General features: G+C 48.7%; 1 protein-coding gene and 1 pseudogene across 1 annotated transcript; one reads left to right on the top strand and one right to left on the bottom strand.

The window, feature by feature from the left end:
- Positions 1-2,473, top strand: part of LOC124227208 (P2X purinoceptor 6-like) — an 89,038-nt pseudogene extending 86,565 nt beyond the window's left edge.
- A 1,869-nt stretch (positions 2,474-4,342) lies between these two features.
- On the bottom strand, positions 4,343-7,013 carry LOC124227209 (cationic amino acid transporter 4-like). The gene is given in 6 exon segments (XM_046641058.1): positions 4,343-4,395; positions 4,398-4,463; positions 4,466-4,513; positions 4,621-4,729; positions 4,989-5,566; positions 6,032-7,013. Coding segments are annotated over 6 exon segments (1,836 nt in total).
- Positions 7,014-24,166: the final 17,153 nt, after the last annotated feature.

Consider the following 24,166-nt stretch of genomic DNA (forward strand, 5'->3'; position numbering starts at 1 on the left):
CACCTCCTTTTATCTGCACCCTCCAGCTTTCCCATGTGCCCCAAACTCAGGGAACCTGGGGGTTAAACAGGGGAGGGGTGTGTCCCTGGGGACTGCAGGGCTGGGTCACGCAGGGGAGACACCGCATGGGCCTGGACAGCTCTGCTTTCTCACCACCTAAGCCCCCTGCCATGCCACTGGGGACTGGCTGGGGTGATGAGGACTGTCCTGGAGGGGAGACGGGGATGCACAGCCACGGTAACTGTGGGCCCCATCTTCCAGTGCCGACACTGGGATGGGGCTCAGGGGGCCGAGCTGGGACCCTGAGTGACTCGCTTGTACAGGCCCAGTGGTGCTTTGCATCTCTTCTTTCTGCCAGCAGCCCGCTGCCCACTCCCTTCCCAGGCCCTGTGGGGATTGGAGGCCTGGAGTTTGTCTCATGTTTTCAAGGCATAAAAAGGGGCCAGTGTGTGATCTTCAATGGGACCCACAGGACCTGTGAGATCCGGGCCTGCTGCCCCATGGAGAGTGACACTGTGCCTGTGTAAGTGTCCCTGATACCCAGGGCAGGGTCCCAGGACCAGCAGAGCCTGCCCCTTACCTCCCCCCACCTGCAGGAAGCCCCTGATGGTCCAGGCTGAGAACTTCATGCTGTTTGTTAAAAACGCTGTCACCTTCAGCAGGTTCAACTTCTCCAAGTAAGCACGGTGGGTCCTGGCTGGCCCTGATCCTCCTTGTCCTCTCCTGACCCAACCCCCAGCCCTACCCCCTCTGAGGTCTAATGCCTTCTAGACCGGGGACAACACCTATTTCAAGTGCTGCTCCTGTGACCCACACTTCAGCCCCTACTGCCCTGTGTTCCACATCGGGGACCTCATGGCCATGACTGGAGGGGTCTTTGAGGACCTGGCATTGCTGGTGGGTCCATGGGGTACAGGGTTGCAGGAGGGCCCACTTTATCTCTCCCACTCTAGGGAACTGGGTATATTTAGATGGATTTCACAGGAAACCATTGGAAAGTAAGTGGCAGATATCCAGACACTCACCCCTCTCAATGCTGTCCTGAGAATGAGGACCTTCCCCAGGTGACTGCTGTCCTCTCGTCATACTCAGGAAATGTAATATTGGCAAATAAATCTAATATTTTAATTTCCCCAGTGGTGGCAACAATAGTCCTAAATCTTTTTATTTTCCAACCCAAGATGCACTCAAGGCTGTTGCATGTATTGTCGTGTCTTTGAGGCTCCTAAGCAGACCTGTCCCATCCTTCTGACCCTTCATGTCACCTTGTCACCCTCATGCAGACATGCACACAGCCACCAGGCCTGGGGGTGACATCATGTGATGCACGCTGGGCCCTCCTGGCCTAGATTTGCTGGCCCCCCAGCCCTGTGCAAACATGTGGGGCTGGACCCACCCACACCCTGCTCCCCTCCCCTCTGCACTCTCCCTGCCCTCCATCTCTGCCTGGAACTCCTTCCTGAGCCCTGGGAATCCAGCCTGAGGGGCTCCCTGCAGAAAGTCTTCCCTGGCTCCCGGGGGAGACTGAGTGCCCCTCTCTGGACCCCACAGCAGCAGGCCTATCCCACCTCTCCCACCCCCACTGCTGTTGTCTGTTTATTGACCCTTCTGTCCCCATCCCCTCAGCAGGCAGGGAGCCTGTGAGAGGCAGCTCCCAGCTTGCTTGTCGCCTGTGTCCTCAGCAGTGACGCAGGGCTGTGAGCCAGGACTCAGGCTGGCGGTGGATGGAGTCAGTGGATGAGTAAGATGAGGCCTGTGAGGGCCAGGTCCCCCAGGAGTGGCCAGAGCAGTCACTGGACTCTCTCCTGCCCCAGGACAGCTGCTCACTGGGGGGAGGCCTCAGGAGTGGAGGCCCGGAGCCTGCTCAGATCTGTAGGGTCCACATTGACATTCTGGTCACTGGGCAGGTAGGGCTCAGTCTGGGGAGGATGTGGGCAGGCAGGGGTGAGGGGCCCGAGGGGGCAACAGCCACAGGCAGAGAGGCTCAGCCCAGGTCTCTCTCAGGCAGGGAAGTTTGGGCTCATCCCCACAACCCTCACTCTGGGCACTGGAGCAGCCCGGCTGGGTGTGGTGAGTCTGGCCATCGTGTCTCCCTCTGGCTGCTGGCAAGCATGTGTCCCACGAGTGTACCCCTGTGCCCCCTCTGCAGACACTGAGTCTCAGGGTGAGGGCTGGGGAGGTGGCAGGATGGCAGGTTGGGGTCCTGGCCATGGGTCTGCCCTGCCTCTCCCAGATCACCTTCTGCTGTGACCTGCTGCTGTTGTACGTGGATGGAGAAGCCCATTTCTACTGGAGGACCAAGCATGAGGAGGGGGCTGCGGGCCTGGCTGACCCTGGGCTACACTTTGGAGGATGGTGGCTGGAGTCTCGACCTGCTGTCCACATCTGCAGGCAAAGGTCCCTCAGGGAACTGCCAACCCTGAGCAGAAAGGTAGCTTCCCCACCCCCACGTCCAGCTGCCCAGGTGCCTTAGAGGGGGCCCCACAGCTGTCCCCACTGCTGCTGCTGAGAGCTGGACACCGTCACCAGGGTGGCCCTAGGACCCATTCGCTGGCCCATTCCTGAGGCCTGTAGACTTTCTCTGCTGGTTGGGGGTTCAGGACTGAGAAGGGTGGGGGCCTAACCTTGAGGACTCATGGATGAAACCCAGGCAGGACTGGGTGGGGGATAATGCCACCCTTCAGCTCCCAGACTATCTCTCCCCAGCAGGCTGGCCTGATTCTGGCTCTGGAATCCTCCTGGGGGCCTGAGTCCTGCCTGCTGGAGAATTTCCCCATGTCCTGGGCCCATGGTCAGGAGGGAAGGGACAGGGCTGCAGGAGCCAAGCCCTCTCTGGGTCCCAGACAGGGGCAGCGTTTGGGGTAGCCACTCCAGGGAGACAAGGGGCTGCCTTCTCATGGGTCCCTGGCAAGCAGGGCCATGCTGGCAGGTTTCTGGTGGAGCAATATGGGCCAGGCTGGGTAGGGGAGGCCTGTGGCTCAGGCTGGGCAGCATCAGGAATCATCTGGCAGCTGGAGCCTCAGCAAAGCCTTGGGGTCCCTGCTGCCTCTCACCCCCAGGGCAGTGTCCATGGAGGCAGGGTCAGAAGGGCTAGGGTGAGAGGTCATGGTCCTGAGGCTTCATTATTGGAGTGGGGGTCACGTGTCCCTTGTTGTCCTTGGGGCCCAGAGAAAGTAATGTCAATGCTGCAGAGATTTGAGGAGTAAAGATTCCAAAGCCAGCGGCTTCCTGTGTGGTCATCACAGGCAGGAACGGGGAAGTGGTGGTGTCTATGGTAGAAAGAGCATGGCCTTAGGGAGGCCACAGGGGGGTGCAGGGAGGGCCTGGTGACTTGAAAGGATGGGGCCCCAACACCACAGGTGGGCTGAAGGTCCCTGGAGCAGGCCCAGGTACTTGTGCACCCACCTGCCCGTGTGTGTCCCATCCTGAGCCTTTGTCACAAAGCCCCGAGGGGGCAGCAGGGAGAGAGGCTGCTGGAAGCTGTAGGCACCCCTGAGCTGGGAAACAGCTGCTGCCTCAGTCTGCACGTGGGTGCACACCCAGGAGACCGTGTGCGCCATGTGGGCCTGTGCCTGAGAGATGTGTGTGCCCAGGCAGGGGGGCTTCTCCATCCGGGGCAGGCCCCAGGACATGCCCTGCTCTCTGGGAGCCCTGGGAAACCAAGGGAACCCCAGAACTCCACCGCCCTTTCTAGGTGGCCTCCTTGGGGTCCAGGCTCTACTCTCTGGATCTGCCCCTGAGAGGACATGTGGGGAGCCTTGGCAGGAGCCTGTACCCATGCTGTCAAGGACCCCGCTGTGGCTAATGTGTGTAGCTCCCCTCAGAGCTGGGCAGAGCGCAGTGGCCCGAAGGCAGGACCCTGTGACCCAGGCCTGGGAATGTTCCCGACTCAGGGCTGTCCCAGGGCTGGTGTCTCACCCTTACCGAACCCCAGTACCTTTGCTGTGGGTTGGGGACAATCATCTAGATCCCAGCGGTAGGTGAGGGCTCAGTGCAACAAAGAACACCACACTGGACATGGCAGCAGGCCACATGGCTGGCTGAGCAGTTCCTATTGTGGGTCCCTGGGACTCAAGGCTCTTCCCTGCCCATCCTACTCCACCTGCCCAGGTAGCTGGAATTGGTCATAAACTGGAGGATGCTGGGCAGAGTCCACCACACCAGCGCTGGCCACAGCCCACTTCCAAAGACTCGAAGCTCAGCACCTGGGCTAAGGTCCTGAGGTCCTGAGGTCCCCTCAGCATGGGCAGACCTACAAATCCAACCTGCCCTGGATAGAGGGGCTGCCAGCCCCTCTGGCCTTCTGAGGAGGCGGGTGAGGGCAGACAGGCCGCAGCAGTCCTCATAGACTGGCAGGCTGCTCAGTGTGTCTGGGCTCCAGGGCTGGTGCCTGGCTGGGGGCTGCAGGGCCTGCACCATCTCCTCCAGGCTGCCAAGTGGGATAGTCAGATTTGCCGCACCCACTGGTTCTCCTTGCTGTGCCAGATGCCATAACCAAAATACACCACAAGTCCTGCAAGGGTGGCACAAGTGTGAGGGGCAAGTCCCAGCACTGCCACCCTGCTTGCTAGCCTCCTGCAGCGCACCCCACCCCAGAGTCACAGTTGGGCCCCAACTCACCAATCAGCAGCCAGATGGACAAGTACAGCCAGGTCAGGTAGCTCAGGTGCAGCATGAGGAAGATGTTGAGGAGGATGCTCAGGGCGGGAGTCAGGGGCACCATGGGAACCTGAGGAGACAAGGGCAGGGCTGGGCTGGGCTACAGGGAAGGGCTGCTGGCCCAGGGCCTGAATTCTTGGGAGTCCACAGAGCCTTTCTCTGCCTCTGGAGATTCTGGAGACAAGGGCCCACCCGCCACGCAGAGAGCGGGGTGTGGGGTACTGGCCTCCCCCGCCCTGCGACCCTGGTGCATCCTGCCACGGCAGAGGAGGAAGGGGCGAAGGGAGCTGGCTGGGCTGAGCGCGGTGGGTGCTGGCTGGAGGAAGTACCTGAAAGATGTCCTGCCGGTGCTGTTGCTGGTGGGCCCCAAGGACGAGGAGACTGAGCAGAAACGTGGCAGAGCTGAGCAGGAGCAGCAGGGTGTAGCCCCAGGGTGGGAGATGCAGGGCCGAGTCCCCGAAGACCAACACATAGTCCAGAGTGACGGCCGAGGCCACCAGGACACTGAGGGCCCAAGCCACAGCGGCTCCAGGCCTGCACTCACCCAGGAAGCCGAGGTAGGGCCTCAGGGCTGGTCGCAGCTGCCCAGGCTCAGGGGCTGAGGCCTCCTCTGTGCCCTCAGGGCTGTCTGGGCCCTGAGAACTGGATGGAGGGGACTTTCGGAAGCGTAGAATGATAATGCAGGTGGGCAAGCATGTATAGGGCAGTAGTGCACCAATGGACAGGAACTGGACGAGTGCATCGAGGTCCAGCAGCAGCGCCATGAAAGCCATGAGCACCCCGAACACGGACACCTGCATCCAGTGGTGCATGCGGGCAAACACTTGGAAGAAGAGCCCGTCGGCAGCCATGGCATAGGTGATGTATGGCAGGTAAAAGAAGTACCTGAGCAGCACACTGGTCATGTCTGTGGCAGAGGGTGGGAGACTGGTCAGCATGGTGGACAGGCCCACCTGGGGCCGCTGCTGGGGGCCAGGGCATGGGTGGCCCCTTGGGAAAATGGGCATGAGTTTGTCTGGGCTCTGAGAGTGAGCCTGAATGTTATGTGGATGCTGGATTGTTCCCCCTCACCACGCAGGAATGGGACACCCTAGATTAGGTACAGACCCACTGGAGATTCTGATAAGGACTGAGTCCCTCTGCCTGGAAGGATCTGGAAGCACATGCCCAGAACTGACATTCTGTGTACAACTGGGAGGGGCGGTGAATAGGTTCCTCTCAACAAGCCCGGGTGGAGAGTCTAATCATTAGCCCCTTCCTGGGCCCAGGATGCATTGGCAACACAGGTCCAGATGGAGATGTGTTTCCTGGAGGCTTAGGGCAGAGCCCCACCATCCTGTTCCCTCCCCCCTTGTCCAGAAGGGCCACTTACCGCAGATTGCACCAGCTGCCACGATGAAGGCCGCCCAGCTATAGCCCCGCTGGTGGAAGGCATCAACAAGGGCCCAGTCAGGGTCCAGGCTGTGCCAGGGCACCAGGAGGGTGAGGACTGTGGAAACGAGGATGTAGGTACCAGCTACCAGGGTAACTGAGATGGCGATGGCCATAGGCACAGCTCGCTTTGGGTTCTGGGCCTCCGCACTATAGGCAACAATATTGTCAAAGCCCAGGAAGGTGTAGAAGCAGGTGGCGGCGCCAGCCATGACACCGGAGAAACCGAAGGGCGCAAAGCCGCCCTCCTCAATGCTCCAGTTGTGCGGGCGGGCCAGGACAAACCCTAGGACGATGATGAAGAGGATGACAACCACGCTGATGGCAAGGAATGTGCGGTTGACCCAGGAAGAGACACTGGTTACACAGAAGCTAAATGCAGAAGCCAAAAGTATGAGGCCAGCAGCCAGGAAGTCTGGGTACTGGGCCAGGAAGGGCACCTGCCAGATGCCCACATGGGCCTCAGTGAAGCTGCGGATGCGGTGTCCAAAAACGGTGTCTAGGTAGCCACTACAGGCACGGACCAGAGCAGTGCAAACAAAGAGACACTGGAGGAGCACGTTCCAGCCGACAAGGAAGGCCCAAATCTCACCCACAGACGTGTAAGTGAACAGGTAGGCAAAGCCTGTGTAGGGCACTTGTGCCCCGAGCTCCGCGTAGCACAGGGCTGCCAGCAGGGAGGCCACAGCAGCCACGCCAAAGGACACAAGCACTGCAGGGCCGGCCATCCCCTTGGCCACGGTGCCTGTGAGCACATACAGGCCCAAGCCCACCATGCCACCCACACCCAGCAAAGTCAGGTCCAGCGTGGTCAGATGGCGCTGCGGCAGTGTCTCCCTGGGGGACTCCTTCACTGGCTTCCGCCGGTGCAGCTTCTGGCAGAAGTGCGCCAGGCTGGCAGTGCTGGGCAGTCCCCAGGCCATGGTTGGCAGCCGAGAGGAGCACCAAGCCAGCTGCCGGCACCTACAAGGGTGAGAGGGGAGTGACAGTCTGCCCTGGGTCCTGACCAGCCTTCAGTCCTTGCTCTGACCCTGCCCTGGGGACCCAAGCCTGGAGCCACTGGCAGCTGCAGGGCTGGATGAGGCAGGCTCCGGGCCTGCCAGCAGGGTGGGCAGGAGGCCACAGGGAAGTGTGGGGATCCCATCGGCCTGCCTCCTGGGCAAGGGACTGGGTGTTTGGGAGGGGCCCTGAGGGTGGGGAGGGGCAGCCCTACAGAGCCCTACTAGGAACGGTGCCAGTGCTCTGGGATCCCAAAGCAGGGTGGAAACCTGAGGCTTCCTGGGAGCTGGGTCAGGCCTCCAGGACCCACCACAGGAGTGACCCTGTGACACTGGGCTATGCCCTGGTGGTCACCAGGCCTCAGACAGCTGTGTTAATCACCCCATTCCTCACCGCGCTGGGCTGTGGTATCAATGCAACCCTCTGGTAGTAGGGGGCACCCTGGGCTGTATGCCCCAATATGCCCTCACCGTGCTTCCCCCAGAGCCACTTCTGCCATGCCCCTGTGAGCCAGCACCACAGCATTCACCTCCTCTCCCACCTGTGTCCTTCCCTGTGGGACTTGCTGCAACTCACCTGGTGTGGCCGCTATCGTTACTCTGTGCATGGGGCTCCCCACACCCCTGGGTGCGATGTCCAACATTGGCTCTACCTTCCAGTTCCACACGCACTCAGCCCACCCTGCCCACACCACACAAGCTCAAGACCAGACTCCCAGGTTCTAGGGAAGCCCTATGATTGTGCCCAGTTCACAGAGGAGAAAGCCCAGGACTCCAGGTAAGTGACTAGCCCAGGTCACCAAGGTGGCCTCGGGATGCAGGTGGAGATTAAGGTCCAGGTTTGGGTGAGGTCTGGAGCCCACCTGCTTTCCACTGCTGCAGACACCCTCCTTGATCCCTCATCCCAACACATGGACTCCACCAGCGGGGCACCATCCAGGCCCCTTGACCCTGGGAGGTGTGGGGGCTGCAGGAGTCAGGCAAGACGCTGGTAAGATGAGGGTGTGAATGTGGCTGAGAGGCCCTGGGCAGTCCCTGATCTCTGGCACAATGGGATGGCAGTAAGCCACCCTCACCCACTGATAGGGAGTGCCTGGCTGTGGGGAGTGTTCTGTGAATTGGCAGAACTCATGCTGGCTGTTCTGAGCTTCCAGCTATGGACACTGTCCTGAAAGGAGACAAGCAGACCCTGGGGGATGACCTCCAGCCCTCCAGCTTGGGGCACCCTAGGGCCCCTCAGACACCAATGGCAGCCCCTCCCAACCCAGGAGCACTTGTCAAGCCTTGAGGACCCTGGGGGACCCTAACAGCAGCTCCCCACTTGTGGATCACCTGACCATCACAAACCCCCTCAGGTTTATTTATTCCTGGAGCTGAGGGGTCTTTGTCCTTCTGCTCTCCCTCCTTCTTTGAAAGTGGAAAGGCTGGTGTGACAGGGTATGAATTTGTTTACAGCAAAATCAGGACAATCCATCCAAGCAAAGCAAAACCCAAATAGTCATCCTCTTCCCCAGAACTCTCTCCATGTTGTCAGGTTCTATGTGGTTTGTGGGAGAGGATGTTAGGGGCACCTGCAGTCTGTCTGGCTCAGCGGGCTGGTGACAGGGTGGTGGACTCCCAGGCAAGATGGTGCCACTTGGAGCACTCTGCCTTAGCCAGCCCCTCGCTCCCTTCTGGTATGTGGCTGACGTTGTCTTGAGGAGCTTCTCAGATGGGTTCCCACTTCCTGCAGTGGTGACCCTTCCCTCACCTCGCTCCTTGTGGCCTAAACATAACCAAGCAGATGTTCCTTGTTCTGAAACGCCTTCACAGAAACCCAGAAAAATGCATTTCCAACCAAGAGGCCTGGGCAGTTGTGTAACAGGAACTCCCCCAAGGCCTGACCGACGGCCACCTGAGAGCTGGTGTGCAGGGTTTCAGAGCCCTGACTTTTCATCTCCCCAGAGAGGGGCTCTCACCACACCCCTTCACAGGGGCCAACATCCAATGGATACTTGTGGCCAAGCATGGTCGACACAGTAAACTGTAAACTTTCAGGGACATGGCTGAACCCCAGCGAGCAAGGCAGTTACACTGAGCAACACATGGAGATGCAGTGAAGAGAAAGCACCAAAAATGCAAGAAGAAGAGAGAATACTTCCCACCTCATCCTACACAGCCATGAGCACCCTGACACCAAACCCAGCAAAAACATCACAAGGAAAGCAAATTACAAACCAATATCTTTTGTGAATATAGATGAAGAATTGCGCAGGTGAATACTAGCAAATCGAATCCAGAAACATATAAAAACGACCATTTGGTATTTATCCCAGGAATGCAAGATTGATTTACCATCTGAAAATGAATCAATGTAATATGGCAAACTAATAGAATAAAGGACAAAAACCACATGATAGTCTCAACAGACACAGAAAAACAGTCAACAAACCTGGAATAGAAGGGACCACCCTCAAAATGATGAAGACCATCCACGAAAATCCCTCAGCTGCTGTGCTCAGTGGAGAGAGACTGAAAGCTTTCCCTTTGCTCAGAAACAACATTGGGAGGTGCTCTCACCACTTGTATCCAACACTTTACTGGGGAATCTGGCCATGGCAATTAGGTGAGAACATGAAATCAAAGGAATCCAGATTGGAAGGGAGGAGTAAAACTATCTCTGGGCTCAGATGACATGATGCTGTGTAGAGAAAATCCTAAGGAATCCACACAAAAAATATTAGAAGTGGTAAACCAGTTCAGTAAGGTGCAGGATACAAGATCAATATACAAAAATCAATTGTATTTCTATACACTAGCAATGAACTATGCAGAAATGAAGTTAAGAAAAAAATTCTGCTTACATTAGGGCTCACTCTTGGTCGTGTACATTCTATGGGTTTGACAAATGTATAATGACGTGCACACACTATTACAGTAAGCCCTAAAAGTCCTCTGTGCAGCAGCTATTCATCCCTCCCTCCCACTAACTCCTGGGAACCACTGATCTTTTCACTGTCTCCACAGTTTGGCCTTTCCAGATGTTCATGTAGTGGGAATCAAATCATATAGTATGTAGCCTTTTCAGATTGGCCTTTTTCACTTAGTAAAATGAATTTAAGGTTGTCTTATGTCTTCTCATGGCTTGATAGCTCTTTTCTTTTTAGCACTGAGTAATATTTCTTGTCTGGATGAACCACAGTTATTTATCCATTCACCTCCTGAAGGGCATCCTGGTTACTTCCAAGTTTTGGCAATTAAGAATCAAGCTGCTGTAAACATCCATGTGCAGGTTTTTGTGTGGACACAAGTTTTCAACTCATTTCAGTAAATACCAAGGAGTGTGGTTGTTGAATCATTTGGTAAAAGTATGCTTAGTTTTGTAAGAAACTGCTAGATTTTATCAGACATTTCTTTTACAAATATTTTCTCCTAGTCTATGCCTTTCTTCTCATTCTCTTGATGGCCAATTTATTCTTGACAAGAGAGCCAAAACAATCCAATGGGGGAAACAATAGTCTTTTTAACACACTGTGCTGTAACAACTGGATCTCCACATGCAAATGAATGACCTCAGACTCCTACCTCACACCACATGCAAAAATGAACTCTGAATGGGTCAGGGCTCTTGGGAAATGAGATGTGTTGTCAATGAGCAGTAATATTTTGGAAAAAATCCTTTTTTTGAGGTATAGGTCTCAACAGCGGGTAAAATATTTAGTGAACAGTGTTGTAAACAGATATTCTGTCATCCAGGCTTTCTTGCTCCATTTATGGGAGCACAGGCAGAGTAGATTCAGCACCATTCTTAGGGGCCCTAGCATTTTCAGGATGGCAAATGAGCATTGGCTTCAACTTCAAGTCACCAGCTGCATTAGCCCCTAAGAAGAGAGTAACTTGTCCTTTGAATCTTGAAACCAGGCCTTGACTTCTCCTCTCTAGCTATGAAAGTCCTAGATGGCATCTTCTTCCAATATAAGGCTGTTTCATCTACTTTGAAAATCTATTGTTTAGAGTAGCCACCTTCCCTAATGATCTCATCTAGACCTTCTGGAGAACTTGCTGCAGCTTCTCCATCAGCACTTGCTGCTTCACTTTGCACTTTTACTTTATGGAGACGCTTCTTTCCTTTAACTTCATAAATCAAGCTCTGCTGGTTTCAGCCTCTTCTTCTGCAGCGTCCTCCACTCTCTCAGATTTCATAGGATTGTAGAGTTAGGGCCTTGATCTGGAGTAGGTTTTGGCTTAAAGGAATGTTGTGGTTGGTGTGATCTTCTATCCAGACCACTCAAACTTTCTCCATATCAGCCTTAAGGCTGTTTTGATTTCTTATTTGTGTGTTCACTGGAGCACCACTTTTAGGTCCCTTTAAGAGCTTTTATTCATTTATTTGTATTCACAGCTTGGCTAACTGTCTGGTGCAAGAGGTCAAGCTTTTGGCCAATCTAGGCTTTTGACACGCCTTCCTCCCTAAGCTTAAACATTTCTAGCTTTTGATTTAAAGTGAGAGATGTGTGACTCTTCCTTTCACTTGAACACTTAGAAGTTGATATAGGGCTATTAGTTAGCCTCATTTCAATATTGTTGTGTCCCAGGGAATAGGGAGGCCTGAGCAGAGGGAGAGAGATAGGGGAACAGCTGGTCTATGGAGCAGTCAGAGCACACACAACATTTATCCATTGTTTGCTGTCTTACCTGGGCACAGTTCATGGGAACCCAAAACAATTACAACACTAACATCAAAGATCAGTGATCACAGATCACCATAACGAATTAATAATAATGAAAATGTTTGAAACATTGTGAGAGTTACTATAATGTGACACAAAGACATGAAGTGAGCAAATGCTTTTGGAAAAATGGCACCGATAGTCTTGCTTGATGCAGGGTTGCCAGAAATCTTTGATGGGGTTCAGGGCAGGCCAGCCCAGGATGTGCCACTCTGATATGCACGTTGTTTTGAGCTGAAGACGATCAAGGCTCAGAAGACTCTGGAAGAACTTTGGACCTTCCCTCAAATTGCCTAAAGTAATTCAAGAGAGACAGGCCTGTCCCAGGAAGGAGCTCTTATCATAGGTGATTGCCAATAATTACCAATTTTTAAACTTGTCTTTATGCGTGACTGATACTATTAACTCTCAGGCAAATGCCCCACAATCTGAAAAAGACAATTGGACACAAAGAGGTGTCAAACAATGGTCAGATGGATTAGACACTGCACCAAAGGGACTTCCTGTAGCTCTCTTTCCTTTGATTTTCTGGCTTGCAATTATCTCTCCCCAAATGGGACTATGTGCAGGTAGGGGAGAGTTAAGGAACTAAAAGATGACTGGTTTTACCCTGGCAGCCACAAAATTTCTGACCCAATTGTTTCCCAGTGCACCACTTGCCAACCTCACCAAGTTTCTGGAGAAATCCGTGTACCCCAGGAAGTCCTCCCAGGCCTGCACTGCCCTGTGTGGCACTCCAAATGGGCTTTACAGACTTGCCCCAGCTTTAGGCTGTTCTCACTGTTTGGTGATCGTCTGCGTGGTTAGTGGATGCACTGAATGCTATCCTACTAGACGTGCAGAGGCCACAACAGTGGGACAGAAATTAACAACTGCAGCTGTTCCTTGTTCTGGCTTCCTTTACAGATTGAAGCAGAGTGAGGAGCTCACTGTACAGCAGAGATAACCACTTGCTTTAAGAAACTCTGGGGTACTTTTGAAATTTCATACTCCATATCATCCTCAATCATCAGGGCAAGTGGAATGTAAAATTATAGACATCAAAAGGACTTTAGGAAGGTCTGTCAAGAAATGGGACTTCAGTGGCTGGACCCTCTTCCCTTGGCCCTAATAAAGATCCAACATACTCCAAATAGGAGACATGGATTGATTCCTTGAAATAGTTTTTGGATACCCAATGCCTACTGGTAAACCTTCCATACCTGGATTAAGTGAATATTATGGGAACTTAAGTGAACAGTTTGGTGCTGTGAGTAGCTGTAGACAAAAATTAATTGGTCTACTTGAAGTAAATGGTCAACAGGTAAAAGAGGCATGGCCCCCACCTGCTGACAAAACTTGCCCTCTCTCTGGACCTAGAGATCGGGTGTCCATCCCGGGCTCTAGAAGAAAATATGTGCTGTCACCTCACTGGGAAAGACCTTATGAAGTCTACTGACCACCTACACTGCCATGAAAGTATAGGAAAAGTCTTCCTGCATCCACAGAAGCCATGACAAGATAGACCTATAACATCACTCTTTAGACCACTTGGAGATGGTCCCCACAGATGACCTTTAACTGAGAATTTCCAGGGCTGATTCCCAGGCCCCAGAAGCAGCCGACCTCATGGAGTAGACAGCTTTTCCCAAGATCATGGATCAAGGAATCTATCTTCACCCATTTTTGCCCCTTGCTTTTAAAACTCCCTACGCACACACACACATACACAACAAAAACAACAACAACAATAACACTTTTACTATTATGGAATATGTATATTCCTTTTAATCATTTATTAGAAAGCTGACTGGAGAGCTCTAGTCTCTGTCTGTCCCACTTCCCCTCCCTAAGCTTCTATTTCAAGCTCTTTTCCAATCTCTGTCTTGCTGTTACTAACTCTCTCTTTCTCAACAGGTCAAGCACAAACCAATCTCCCCCTTATGCCAGTTTACCAAACCCTGGCCACACTAAATAATGGGTCTGACTGTTGGCTATGTCAACAGCCAGAGAGCACAGAAGAACCTGAACTGGTCTCTGTTCCTGCTGACGTGAACCCCTGGTGGACTAAGCACGGAAGATGGATGAACGACAGGGTATGGTGTCCACGACAAGGAAGACGTCACTCTGTCTCTTCTCCTGGTGAGTCACTTGGGCCCCAGAAAACCTCTATAGAAGCTCCAGGACTGTCCCTTGCCCAGATAAAGACAGTAGGTGAAAGTTGTTCCCTTTGCATTGAAAGTAAACTAGACACTGGACCTTTCCTGGGTGACATACCGGGACAGTATTGGAATCAGACTCTATGGTTTGATTCCACAGGTGGCATATTTAAACCTCTCAAGGAAATTGTAAGTGACTCTAACACTATTCCCTATGGCACAAACATTTGCCAAATCACCACAAGTTCTGGATGGCCTATGAGCCACCCTTATGCAACTTGGGGTATTTCAGCTGCCCACATGGTCAATATGCCAATACCACAAACTACATATGGGTGGATCCAAACTCTGGACTCAACTTGGTCAGGTGACAGGACCAGGATTTATAGCTGCCCAAATCAGGCTGCAGCCTCCTGTACCAGCTATTCTGCATCTGTTCTGCTCTCCCAGGTTGACAGGAGCACATGGAAAATGGAGATGTTTAGGCACTAACAGCACCAGGGGCAAAGGCCATGGAATACTCTGGATGCTGGGGACTACAGGTTCAGTTCTAACCTTGTCTGTAAACCACACTGGTCTTTTTATTGTATGTGACAACAAAGTATAGAAAGGGCTCCCAGCTAATTGGCCAGGATGATGTGGACTTGGATACCTGGCCCCTTCTGTCTCCAGATACTCCACCCTAAATGCCAGTCACATTGCAGACTCAGGTGCCTTTGTTCATAAGATTGTGCCACATGAACGTGCCAGTTGAGAGATTGTAGAGAATCCATTTGTCTATCACAAGTCCAAGTTCTTTTCAGCATTGAGAGTCTTCTTCCCCAGCTTTGGAAATTATGAGTTGGAAAAGGCAGTCTTCAGTCTCTCTCTGGTGATGGAACAAGAGTTCAACCCCGCCACGCAAACCTTGGTGATGCTCCAGTCAGATTGACTGCCTAGTCTCTGTGCTTCTCCAAAAGGGACCTGCTCTGGACACACTGCCCAGCAAGGAGGAGCTTGTGTAGTCACTTGTGAAAAGTGTTGCTTTTATGTGAAAACAGGGCAAATAGTATCTAACTTCCATCTATAAAGAGAAGATTCCCATTTTCCATCAGACGAATGAAGCTCACCCATTTCATTGGACTGACTCATTCCCAGGATCGGGAACTGGCTTAATGGCATGTGAGGAGATGGGCTCCCATCCCTTCCTATCAGCTTGTTCATCCTCTTTCTAATCTATGTTCTTTTCTCCCTTTGCTGATTTCTTACTAACTGGCTACTACCTCATTTTCTCTCTCCACAGTCACCAGCTCAGCTTTTAAAATGTGAAACTTCCAGGGAAGTTTCAAAGAAGGGAATGTTAGTGCGGCCTATATAGCTAAGATAAATTCAGCCAATGGTTAACATAGGTTAGCATAAGGGAAGCCATCTCAAAGAGGGGAACTATGTTGGGGCTATAACAAGACACCCCTTTCCCTTGTTAGCAATGCTCTAGATTGCATGCAGCGTGGAGAAGTACACATCTGCTTGCTCTGCTATTTTTGTAGCCTTGGCTTATACACAGACCTCCCTATTCTGATAAGGCAATAACTTTGTTCTCTCAGCTTCTCCAGGGATGTGATGACCTTCAGGAAAAAACCTCTGCGGATATCTGTCACCAGGTGAAGAGAGAAAAGTATACTCTGTAGTCTCAAGGACCACAACTCCTGACGGTTAACACCTCAAGACCCCCATTTTTCAGCCCATTTGCCCTATATAAAGGCTTCGAAATTTTGTAGTTTTAAAATAGTTCTTTAGGACATGGGTCCCTTATCTTCCCTCTTGCTGGCAAGCTGTAATAAAAAGACCTTTTCTCTTTTACCACGTTGCCTCCTGACTGTTGGCTTGTCTCACGGCGAGTAGAAGACCCCTTTTGGTGATTACAGGAACTGACGGGGTTCAGGACAGGCCACCACAAGATGTCTTACTCTAGTATGTGTATTATTTTGAGCTGAAGACAATCAAGGCTCAGAAGACTCTGGAAGAATATTTTGCCTTCCCCCAAATTGCCTAAAAGAATTTAAGAGAGAAGGGCCTGTCCCAGGAGGAACTCTTACCATGGATAATTCTAGGTATGGTGGGGCAGGAAAGCATCTAGCAAGGACAAATTTATCAAAAGGTCTCTTTTAGGTCCCATTGTCTATAGATGGGACAATGGAAGCATTTGTTTACCAGACATGAATTCTTTTCATCGTCCTGTAAATTGCCTTCTCCCCCTTTGAATCTCAGACCTCTATCTCCCTCTCCTTAGTCTAGAAGGACACGTACACCTCATTTTTCCTAGCTCTCTTTGGAATTCTTCATGCTTATGTGAGTTCCCCATGTGCACATAGTAAACTCTGTGATTTTCTCTTGCTATCCTGCCTTATGTCATTTCTAATTCTTTGACCAACCATGAGAACCAGAAGGGCAGAATTCCTCCCTCCTCCCCTACACCTTCAATTCTAAAAAGTGCAATATCTGAAAACACAATAGAATGAGCTATGCCTGCAAAAGGTGATGTGACTTTGTTAAATTAACATTTGTTAAGTAGAGCCCTGGGGATATTGGACTGTGAGATTGGGTTCAACAAAAGGCCACAAGGGAATTGAAATAGAGAAGTTTGTTACTCACAGGTCCTGGAGAAGGTCCACAGCACACCTTGAGGGGCCACACCAGGAGCTTTAGGCAGAGGGAGGCAGAGAGATGGCAGGACCTGGGGCATATGCCTTTATTGGGGCCCTCAGGTGGAATGTTTTGGGGTTCCCGGGCTAAGTCTGGATTGGTCAATTCAAACCAAAAAGAGGTTGTGCTAAGCTTTGCAGGGCTCTTATCTAAAGGGCGCACAGAGGGAAGGCCCTGGGAGGCGGGGAGAATGCTTCTCACAAGGGCAGTTGAGAGAGCCATATCAGGAACTTCCACTGACTTGTGACTCTGCCGGTGGCTATCTAGGGCGCACACTCTCAGGAGGGGCTAGCGTCACTTCAAGGGCCCTGCAGGCCGCTTGGCCACAGAAAATGGATGCTGAGGCCACAACACTATGGAGAAGTTTAGGTAAACTCCCACAAACTCTTAGAATAAAGCAAAGGACTGAAGATTAGGTAATGGTTTCTTTCTTTCTTTATTTTCTATTTCATTTTTGTTGTGGTAACATTGGTTTATAACATTGTATAGATTCTGGTGTACACCATTATAATTCAACATCTGTGTACACTACAGTGTGCTCACACCAAAAGTGGAGCTTCCATCCATCACCATATACTTCACCCCCATTACCCTTTTGCCCTCTCCCCACTCTTTTCTTTAAATATGACACCAAGAGTTCAAGCAACAAAGAAAAATATAGATAAATTGGACTTCATCAAAATTAAAAACTTGTGTGCCTCAAAGGAGGCCATCAAGACAGGGCAAAGAGAATAATGCACTGAATGGCAGAAAATATTTTCAAATCATATGTTTGATAAGGGAACTGTATCCAGAATATAGAAAGAACACTTACAACTCAACAGTAAAAGGATAAATAGTCCAATTTAAAAATGGGCAGAGGGTCTGAATAGACATTTCTCTGAAGAAGATATACAAATATCCAATAAGCACATGGAAAGATTCTTGACATCATTAGTCACTAGGAAAATGTGAATCAAATCACAATGTCATGCAACCCCCTCCCAGGATGGCTACAGTCAAAAAGTCAGATAAAGGGCCAGTCCCAGTGGCCTAGTGGTTAAGTCTGACATGCTCCACTTTGGTGGCCCAGGTTTGGTTCCTGGGTGTGGACCTATACCACTCATCTGTCAGTGGCAATGCTGCGGCAGTGGCTCACACACACACAAAAAAAATAGAGGAAGATTGTAACAGATGTTAGCTCAGGGAGAATCTTCCTCAGCAAAAAAAAAGGTCAGAGAAGAACAAATGTTGAGGATTATGTGGAGTGATTGGAACCCTCACGCACTGCTGGTGGGAATGTAAGATGGTGCAGATATTTTAGAAAACCATTGGGCAGTTCCTTAAAATGCCAAACATGAAGTGACCGTATGACCCAGCCTTTCTGCCCCTAGGCATGGACTCAAGACATGAAAGCATGTGTCCACACAAAAACTCATACATGAATATTCATAGCACCTCTACGCATAGTACCCCAAAGTGGAAGCAATCCCAATGTCCATCAACTCATGATAGAGAAATAAAATGTGAAATCTCCATACAATGGAATATAATTTGTCCATAAGAATGAGAAAAGTGGTGATACAACATGGATGAATCTTGAGAACATTATGCTAAGTGAAAGAAGACAGTTACAAAAGAGCACCTGTTGTATGATGTCATTGATATGAAATGTCCAGAACAGGCAAATCCATAGAGACAGAGAGTAGATCAGTAGTTCCCAGGGGATGGGGGAGAAGGGAACCTGAAGTGACTGCTATTGGGGACAGAGTTTCTTTTTGGGGTGATGAAAATGTTCTGAAATTAGATAGTGGTGATGGCTGCACAATTCTGTGGATGTACTACAACCCACTGAAGTGTAGGGTTTCAGTTGGTGAGTATTATGTATGTGAATAAAGTTATTACCAAAACAACAGATAAAGGACCAAACAGTTTCCAAGAAAGAACTCCAGGGGCAGGAAGGGCTGGGTGCCGGAGAGAGATGGAGCCTGGTCAACAGAGGAACAGAGTAAGAAGTGGGGAGACCGGTGCTTCCCCCAAGCTGGACCCTTGTGTGTTACCTGATTGGGGATGTGGAATGTGAGATAGTCACTTATGTCTAAGGGCTTTAAAATGGAGCTGGGAAGCCATGAAGGAAATGTGCCTCATGCACGTCTTCATCCAGCAGAACATGAACTTCTGAACTGAGTTTTCGGGAAAGTGTGCTTGTTTGGTCTTTGCTTGTTGTTTGTATGTTTGTCTGTCCTTTTAAAAGTAGTCTGGGTTCATTTTCCAGTGGCACCTGTAGGTGGAGCTGTTTTTTTCTTGGATGAGAAAGTTATCTAAGCATTCAATTTATGGTGAAAATTTTGCCCAAGGAGGGGAGTGGGACAATCTGGGATATATAAAAAGCTATGTTTCAGCTTTGTTTTCCCAAGTTGCATCCTGGCAGTTGCAGCATGGGTCTCTGTTGAGTTTTGCCAGTAACTCATGGGAGGCACCACATCTATTCCACCGAAGAGCCCCTTGGGAAGGACTTTGGCTGATTGGTCAACCTATAGTTAAAAGACAATGACAAAAAAAATGGTATTTTATTGTAACACCACTTGGCCAATGTCTGTCTTGGAAAGTGAGGAAAGATGGCCATTGGAGGCAGATTTGAATTATTACACTATCTTGCAGTTGGAGTTGTTTCATGAGAGATCTGGAAAATGGGATGAGATTCCATACATGCAGGCTTTTATGCAGTTGCATAATCAGGAAGGTGACCAGCCAGGGACCAAGCTGATGGTCCAAAGAAAAGCCAAGCCTCCGTTAGTCAAAGATGTTCAGACACCAAAAGGAAAACTTGATGAGGACATGGCTGCCCTAAGTCTGCTGAATCCTTTTCATCTTAATTTCAATGTGACACAACCACTGATTGCAAGTGCCCCAGACATTAGAAGGAAGCCCAATGAGGTTGAAAAGGTCATAGCCATGAGTTCTGGTCAATTGATGGAAGTTGCTTTCAAAGTTTATAACACTCGAGAGCAGCATAATGCCAAGGCAGTCACAGTGGTTTATGCAGCTCCCCCAGATGGGAGAAAGAGGTAGGGATGCCAAAAATTAGAGAAAAATCAGTGTCCCTATTGCAAAGAAGACGGGCACTGGAAAAACGAATGCCTTATGTTAGAAAAAGGCTCCAGAAAGAAAAATCAGGGTTCCCTGAGGAAGCTCATGACCTCTTGAGTCCAAGACTCAGAAGACAAAGACAACAACGTGGCCCAGGGTTCCTTGCCATACTGGTGGTTCCCATTACAATAGGCCCCACAAACCCTGGTACAAATGACAGTGGAGACACAATTGGTTGACTTTCTAGTGGATTGTAGTGGCACTTATTCAGTGTTAAACTGCAAATTGACATCATTAAGTAATTCCTTGGTTGCCATTGTTGGACTCCCTGGCGAAACTCAACAGAGACCCATGCTGCAACTGCCAGAATGCAACTTGGGAAAACAAAAGCTGAAACATAGCTTTTATGTATCTCAGATTGTCCCATTCCCCTCCTGGGGTGAGATTCGCTTTGTAAACTGAATGCTCAGATAACTTTCTCACCCAAGGAAAAACATCCCCACTACAGGTCTCACCGGAAACTGCACTCAGACTACAGGCCTTCCTGGAAAGAACGGGAGAAGGAGACTGCCCTCACCAAAAATACAGGGTCTTGAGTGTCTTCTTCACAAATATTAATAAAAAGATTGAAAACAAAATTTGGATTCATGACTAGGGAGCTTTGTATTACTGTACATGATTCGCGGCAGTAATTTTTAAAACAATAGCTGTGGAAACTGTGTATGTGTGTCTATATGTATGCTATATGTGTGGGGTATTTTCCCTCCAGATAGTGTGGCCAATAATTAAGAACTCTGTTTAATTGGCTTAAAGTAAGCACTTACCTAAATTGTTTCTAAATGTAAAAGAAATTAACCCAAATGACTTTTAAATTAACATTATAAAACTTAATCTTTGGTAACTGAAAGCTCATTTAAGTTTGTTGGTTTGATTAAAATAAACATGTTTTCAGAGTTACCAGCATTGAATATGGTGCAAGCATGCAGCCTTTATTCTACATTAATTGGTCAAATAAGCTGATGTCATCTCTATTACAAAACTAGTTAAAAATAATAACAAAATAATGGAGAATTTTGCCAAATGTCTCACAAAACATTGTAGGTAATCTAAATAATTATTGGGAGTAAATAAACTAAATAAATGTGAAACAATAAAAGTGTTGGGTAAACTTTTTAAAATAATTGTATTATATAACATGTATTTAATAAGTTCAAAAATCTCTTTGGTAACTTGATACTTTGAAGTTTTGCTAGATTAATTTAAAGGATAAAAATTCATTAAACATTTAGATCATTTTCAAATAAGATAAGATATTAGACATTAATTACTAAATATAAGTTTGCCTACTTTTGTTTTCTTATTACAGAAAAACTAAAGGATGCTTTGGTTTATTGATAAACATGTGTTGTGTATGCTGTGGAATTTTCTATGAAAAAAGCACATATTTATGTATACAAGGAAAATAAAATGTATGTTTTCATTAAGAAAATATTTGTTTGTTAAAAAAGATTTAAAAGGGGGGGAAGAAAACATGGGACAAATTCTGAATGTAAAAAGTAAGTGACAGAACGTTTGTGGAAGTAAAATCCTGAGAGGTTTTGTGCATGGTCAAGTTGGCTGAGATTTAAATAAGTTCAATTAAATAAATGATTTTCAATATCAAGGATAAGCTGGCACAGAATTAGAATTTGGCTTTCTCTCTCTTAAAAATATAATTGATAAGGATAATTATAATCTTTTATGACTTTTTGTTCAAAATATTGCTGATTTTTTAAATGTTTTGTTTTGGGGTTTTCCCCCCAGATTTCAGGAGATCTTTTTCTCTTAGAAACTATAACTTGTACAAATTTACAAACAAAATTGAAACATTTATCTTTTTCTCCCTTATCTTATCCCTCCAGAATTTAAAAACTCCTGATAAGTAATTATTCTTATTTTCATGCCTATATAATTGATTACCTAGGTTCAATAAGAATCCGTTCTTCTTATACAAGAGACAATTGGAAACACTATATTACCAACACTTTGACTGGAATGTCACATTTGAGAAAAACATACAGACTCAGATATGACCAGACAACTGTTGCGGAATAAAGCCACTTGAAAATATTGGCTTGGTACCCTACTTATGGGTTCCCAGTAACCTGGTAAGGTTGAGTAAAGAATATCACTCCCTCTGGCAGGTGCAAAGAATCCCAGAATATTTGGGGAGATCTCACACAGAGAGGAATCCACACAAATCTGTAGGTATTACAGGTGAAATCGGATGACAAGTCCTTGGCTTGGCTTTCCTGGCCTTGAGAGGCCTTTAAAATTCAATGTGAGATTCCTGGTAAAAAGTTCCAGCAAAGCAGATTTGAAAGAGCCTATATGATCCGTTGCTATTCTTGCTGTACTTATGTAAATAATTGGGCCAAATTTATTGAGACTAGACTTATTTTGTAAACCACTTAGTCTTAATTTGGCTATCTTTAGTAAAATTGAGGGGGATTTTAGAAAAAAAATTATGTTTCAGTAGAAACCATAATACGCATTTGTGGATATTAGATCCTGGTTCTTTAATTGTCTTTGAGGTTTTCGTTTTCTACCTGTGAACTGGACTGGATCCTGAATTCTTCTAGTCTCCTAAAATATCTGAAACAACCAAACTCCAAACTAACGTTCTCTGTTTTCCCCATCATTTAACTTAGAATCATTGAAAACTGAACCTACCCTTTTTCCTGAAGCCTTGCAAACTGGAGCTGGACAACTTGATATAAACTTAAGAGAGATTCATGTCTGATGCTGTACAAGCCAATCAAAATGTACCTGAATGCCAGATGACACCATCAGAGACACGGCAAGTTACAGAAGATGCTTCAACTATGACTCCTAGAGGTCTTTTAACTGGTTGTGCCTGGGCTCAGAAATTGATTTATAATTTGCCTTTAACCTTATTTTCCTTTTGTCTCTCTAGAAATGCTTCTTATTAAATGCCTGGTTATAACAGTCAGATCATCACACTTCAGTACTGAATGGTATAAAGTAAGTGTTGGTGACTGCTTTTCAAATTTCTTTTCCTGAATAATGGGAGGAATCTAGTCCACATTGACATTTTACATTTTGGTTTATCTATACTCCTATTGGTGGCTGGGATATATATCATGTTTAAACACATTCTCCCCTATATTCCCACTGAGACTATAACTACCACAGAAAAAATTGGCAAAAATGTGTTCAAGCTCTCCACCGTGAAACCATCTCATGTCACCCCAATTCAGCATGAAGCAGCTAGACGACCATGACACCCCTTTTCTAGAGAAGTGGAACCCAAAAATGACAGTGAGGCATATGTTACAGGCCTTCAATTAATACCAGCCCTGATATAGGTTCCTCTACATTGAGTCCAGCATATATGGGGTTAAAACTAAAAAGACTCATCTCTATTCTCTGCTTCTTTAGTTTCACTCATATTTATATACCTGTTTCTTTAACATTTGACTCCCTGAGCTTTACAACTGACACAAAAGTTTTGGCTAATCACAGTCATTGAAGCTGACTACATGGAAGCTGATGTCCAGAGAATTTCAAGAAACTGAAGCTTCCCAGACCCAATTCCTCAGCTTCCTGGCACCAGAGTCCACCACAGAGACAGACGGCCAAGGACATTTACCTGTGGAATCCTTTGTTTCCTCCCCATCCTTCCTACAAGCAGCCACATTCCTCACAAACCTTTAAAAGCCTTGACCCCAGTCCTTAATGTGGAGCTAGCAATTCCTAAGGCTCTAGCCATTGCACTGCTCCTTCCACCTGGCAAAGGAAGCCAAGCTACTTTTCCTTTTGACCCAAGATTCTGTTCTCGTTATTTGGATTGGCACCAGGTTCAGAGACCAAAATTTCCATTGCAAGAGTGAGCCTGAGTGTATGTGGGTGCTGGATTGTTCCCCCTCACCACCCAGGAATGGGACACCCCTGTTTAGGTGACAGACCCACTGGAGAATCTGATGAGGGCTGAGTCCCTCTGCCTGGAAGGATCTGGAAGCACATGCCCAGACTTGACATTCTGTGTACAACTGGGAGGGGCAGTGAGTAGGTCCCTCCCACAAGCTCAGGTGGAGAGTCTAATCATTAGCACCTTCCTGGGCCCAGGATGCAACTGGGAGCAAAGGCCCAGAGGAGATGTGTTCCCTGGGAGGCTTGGGGCAGGGTCCCACCACCCTGTTCCCTCCTACCTTGTCTGGAAGGGCCCCTTACCACAGATGGAGCCAGCCTCCAATATGAAACCCCCCAGCAATAGCCCTGTTGGTTGAAGACATCAGTGAGCACCCAGTCAGGGTCTAGGATGTGCCAGGGCACCATGATGGTGAGCATGGTGGAGACAAGGATGTTGGCACCAAGCAACAAGCCAAGCAAGATAGTGATGGCCATAGGCACAGCTCACTTTGGGTTCTGGGCCTCCACACTGGAGACAGCAAAGGAACCAAAGCCTACAAAGGCATGA

The sequence above is a fragment of the Equus quagga genome, chromosome 15, assembly GCF_021613505.1.
Source record: "Equus quagga isolate Etosha38 chromosome 15, UCLA_HA_Equagga_1.0, whole genome shotgun sequence".
Lineage (NCBI taxonomy): Eukaryota > Metazoa > Chordata > Mammalia > Perissodactyla > Equidae > Equus > Equus quagga.